The sequence below is a fragment of the Athene cunicularia genome, assembly GCF_003259725.1.
Source record: "Athene cunicularia isolate RWA chromosome 20 unlocalized genomic scaffold, athCun1 chr20_part2, whole genome shotgun sequence".
Lineage (NCBI taxonomy): Eukaryota > Metazoa > Chordata > Aves > Strigiformes > Strigidae > Athene > Athene cunicularia.
In genome coordinates, this window is record NW_020799126.1 from 967,121 (window position 1) to 971,010 (window position 3,890).

Sequence of the window (3,890 nt, forward strand, 5' to 3'; positions counted from 1 at the left end):
CCCCGGCGGGGGGACGCGCTTGCCTGGCGGCTTTCCTCACGCCTTTCACCCGCCGGCACCGGGCCCGGCCCGGGGCTCGGCTCTCGGGCAGCTCCCTCACCGGCCCCTGGAGTAAAGTCGGAGGAGAAGCAGGCAGGGACGCTCCCCACAGCAGCGCGGGGGTGAGCCCCGCCGAGGGAGGGGGAACCTCTCCCAACGCCTTTAAGCTCCAGGACCCGCTCAGGGCCGGGCTGCGCGGGGGGCTCCGCAGCCCCGGGCGGAGGGGACGGGCACCGATCTACGGTCATTTGAGCTGTCACAGCCAAAAGGATCCAGCTTCCTGCAAAAATGTCCGGGTCCTAAAGCCTTAACCACCCCCCACACCCCCCATAACTGCCCAATATGTGGGGAAGCGCCCGGCGCCCCGTTTTCTCCAGTCAGAACGGGGTCACAAGGGCGCTGGGGATGGGAACGTGCCGTTATCCCTGGCTCGGCGTCCTGCCCTTGGGAGCTGCCCTTGCTAACCGGCGCTCTCCTGCCCGCTCCTCTCAGTGCCGCAGCTGCAAGTTAAAGGTGCCCTGTCGATAGAAAATGGATCTAAAATCTTAGGAATCATAAAAAAAAAAAAAATAATCCCTTTTTAGGCTGTTCAACCAAGAGAAATGCTTCCAAACGTGGGCAGTGAGACAAGCGAGAGCCCAGCTGTGCTGGTGGAAGTCCCCTCCTCCTGCCCAGGCCCTGGGCATCAAACAGCACAGCAGGGAGAAGCTGAAGGGAAATGGGTCGGACACGGGGGTGAACAGCCCTGGGAGCCTCGCTGTCCCGGCTGGGGGAGAGGAAAAACATAAAATAGCTCTGGGTAAGAAGGGATGCAAGGTATCCTGCTTCCACACCCACGGTGCAATTAACGGAGGCACTGCCAAGTAATTATCTTTTCATCACGAGAAGTGGAATTTCACAAGGAAAATAAGATGAAGACACGGTGTTCGGAGCGATCTGTTAGAAAGCAGCTCCCTGCGGTGCAGAGCGTGGGGCTGGGAGGGGGACACCGCACACCACCCCCCCAGGCTTCTCTGTGCCTGTTGCTGCCCCGTCCCCCGGGACACCAGGACTTCGGCAGGTCACGGGTGGAGTCCAAGGCTGTACGGAGGCGGACGCAGCTTGCTGAGCTCAGATAATAAGCCTTGACAAAGAAGTGATTGATAATAAGCAAGAGGAGCGATAAAAAAGCCGTGGCCGGCTCCCAGCGCGGGGCGGTTGCACAGGTTGGGGTGTCAGGGCTACGTCACACGCTGAATGCCAGGGCAAGCGGCACCCCGGGAGCGCGGGGCTCGCCCTGGGGCTGGCGACGGCCACGTTCAGGGGGGGAACTTTGGCCTTTCCAGCCAAGGTCGCTGCTTTTCGCGGGGGTTCCCGGCACGGCGGGTACCATGGCACAAGTTCACTGCTCACGCCCCCATTTCTTGTGTCCCGCAGATCCTCCCCGGCCTCTACCTCGGGAACTTCATCGGTAAGCAGAGCCCCGCCGCAGACGCCCGCCAGCCGGGGGGGCTGGGGCTTGCTGGGGCCTGGGCCCCCCCGCCTGCAAACGCTGCCCGACGCCCTGCCAGCTCCTCTCTGCCACACGGGCAGCAGCGGGAGCGGAGGCACCGGGGGGAAACACAGAGCAGCAGCCCTCTGCCTTGGCCACCCTGAGCTCTCGGGACACACAGCGGGAAGGGGTTGAGGGGGGCCATGGCCTCACCAGGAGGGGTCCCAGCAGCGCCCAGTGGGATGCAGCCCTGGCATGACCCCCCAGGCTGGGACTGGAAAGCCCTCGCAGCCGTCCTGCTCACCCTGGGAGGGGACGGGAGCACGTGGGGTGGCACAGGACAAAGCCAGGCTTTGCTTTCAAACTCCCCCACCCCGGCCCCGAGTCCTGTGGGGGTTCACCCGCTGCACTGGGCTGTGCCATGTGCTCGGGCTGGCACAGATCCTGTGCCGGGAGCAGAGGAGCTGGTGGTGTCACAACAGTGCGAGGGAGCAGGACTGGAGCCGCTCAGGATGATGCCCCCCAGTTTCACAGCTGTAGGAGACGCAGGAGGGGGCTGCCCACCCTCAGGAGGGAGTTTCTCCCAGAGGCAGTGTCACCCCTTCTCACACCAGTTCACTATTTTAAGGGGTTTTCATTGTCAGGGGACAATTCGTGACCAAGTACTGTCATCTGCCCTGACAAGCCAGCATTTCGCGGTGCTCCTGCCTCCCTCATGGCTCTTTCTGCAGTTTGATTCCTGCTGCCAGTGCTGGGAAGGTTTACAACCACAGGTGCTGAGAAAATGTCACTGGAGCCTGAGCAGCAGCGCTGGCTGGGGCAGCCCTGTGCTTCCTGCACCCCAAGGAGCACTCTGGGGGGGCTGTGGCTGGGGAGCAGAGGGACAAGGGCACCCAGGTCCCAGGCTCAGCGCGGGGCTTCCTGCAAGTAACCACGGATGCAGGGGCTTGGCCCAATGCCCCCCGCGCATCGCTCTACCCAGCGGCCAGGGTGGTGGCAGAGATCTCAGGCCCGCTACACTAAGCTCTGACAGCTCACAGAGACATTTTCTCCAAGCAAAAGCTTTTCCAGCCTTGACGCCAGCGTCACTAATTGCTCTGCCTGCCCGAGGCGGGCGCTGTGCGAGTCCCCACAAGGGTCCCCACCTCCGTCCCCCCGGGGAGCATCTCTCTTGAGACTCCTGTTAACATTCACATCATGCCGTTAGCACACTGCGGTCTGGATTCCCGAGCCAAGGTTTTACACCACGTGAAAGTTTAGAAGCCCTAAAGCGGCGCAATGGGAGAATGTTACTCCTCCTCTCCGGCAGCTTGTGCAGCATCCGCCGGTCGTGGCATGAAAGGGAGACGGCTCCGAAGCCGCTCAGCCAGCGAGGCGAGGCTGCAGCCTAAGAACCGCTGTGCTGGACCAGCCACCGCGACCACAGCCAGGGATGCTGAGGCACCGGTGGGAAGCAGGTCGTGGGCCCAGAAAGCCGAGGATGCCCCATTTCGGTGCACGCGGCTGCAGAGAGGACACGCGGAGCGCGGCGAGTCGCTGCTCAGGCGTTTGCTGCAGATCCCTCAGGTGCTGAGGAGGAGCTCGGGCAGAGGGAGCCAAACTCGGGGCTGACCGGAATCAGTGCAGCTCCACATCAAAACGAAGCAGATCCCTCGGGCTGCAGCTACAGGGGAGGTGCGGGCAGAGCGGGCGTCTCCTCCCTGAACTGGGACAAGTACAGGCAGGCGGGGAGCTGCCTGCTTGAGAGGAGGGAGGTTTTTCCATGCAGAGGTGAATGCTCACCCCAGCACGAGCAGCAAGGTCAAGTGCCTTTGGAGGGAGGAGGTCTCTGGTTTGGTATCACGGGGTTCGCGTCCCAGATTTCCAGGCTGCGTTTGTGTCCTTGCCCGTGTCTGCGGAGCACGGCTTTGCGTGCTGGCTGTCTGCAGGGCACGGCGCGTGTGGGAAGAGAAGGGGAGAAATGAATACACACTAATATCTAGTTTTATCCTTTAGATGCCAAAGACCTGGAGCAGCTAAGCCGGAACAAGATCACCCACATCGTTTCGATCCATGAATCTCCCCAGCCCTTGCTGCAGGTAGGGTCCCGTGCCCGACACCACCGTGAAGGTCTCTGCAGCTCCTTCCGTGCTACAGCATCTTCCTTCCCCCTCTGAGCATCCCACGGCACGTGCACCTCTCTCCACGGTCAGTGGTCCCAGAGGAGCTGGGCCGCCCCCCCCCGCATGGGAAACTGCTTATCTTGTGACTATAACCTGGCCTTGAACGCTAACAGGAAAATAATTCCCAGCTCTCCAGCCTTATCTTGTTTCCCACCCCCTCCTGCGAGCAGCCTGTGTCCCCGTCCCCCCCCCAGGAGGGGGCAGCCCGGGCCCCAAGC

At 62.2% G+C, this 3,890-nt stretch overlaps 1 protein-coding gene across 1 annotated transcript in view; it reads left to right on the forward strand.

Moving 5' to 3' along the window:
• Positions 1–1,089: 1,089 nt before the first annotated feature.
• Positions 1,090–3,890, forward strand: part of DUSP15 (dual specificity phosphatase 15) — a 4,974-nt gene continuing 2,173 nt past the window's right edge. The window contains 3 exon segments of the mRNA XM_026862426.1: positions 1,090–1,489; positions 3,506–3,586; positions 3,589–3,625. Of these exon segments, the coding sequence (XP_026718227.1) occupies positions 1,276–1,489; positions 3,506–3,586; positions 3,589–3,625 (332 nt within the window). The 5' untranslated portion in view covers positions 1,090–1,275.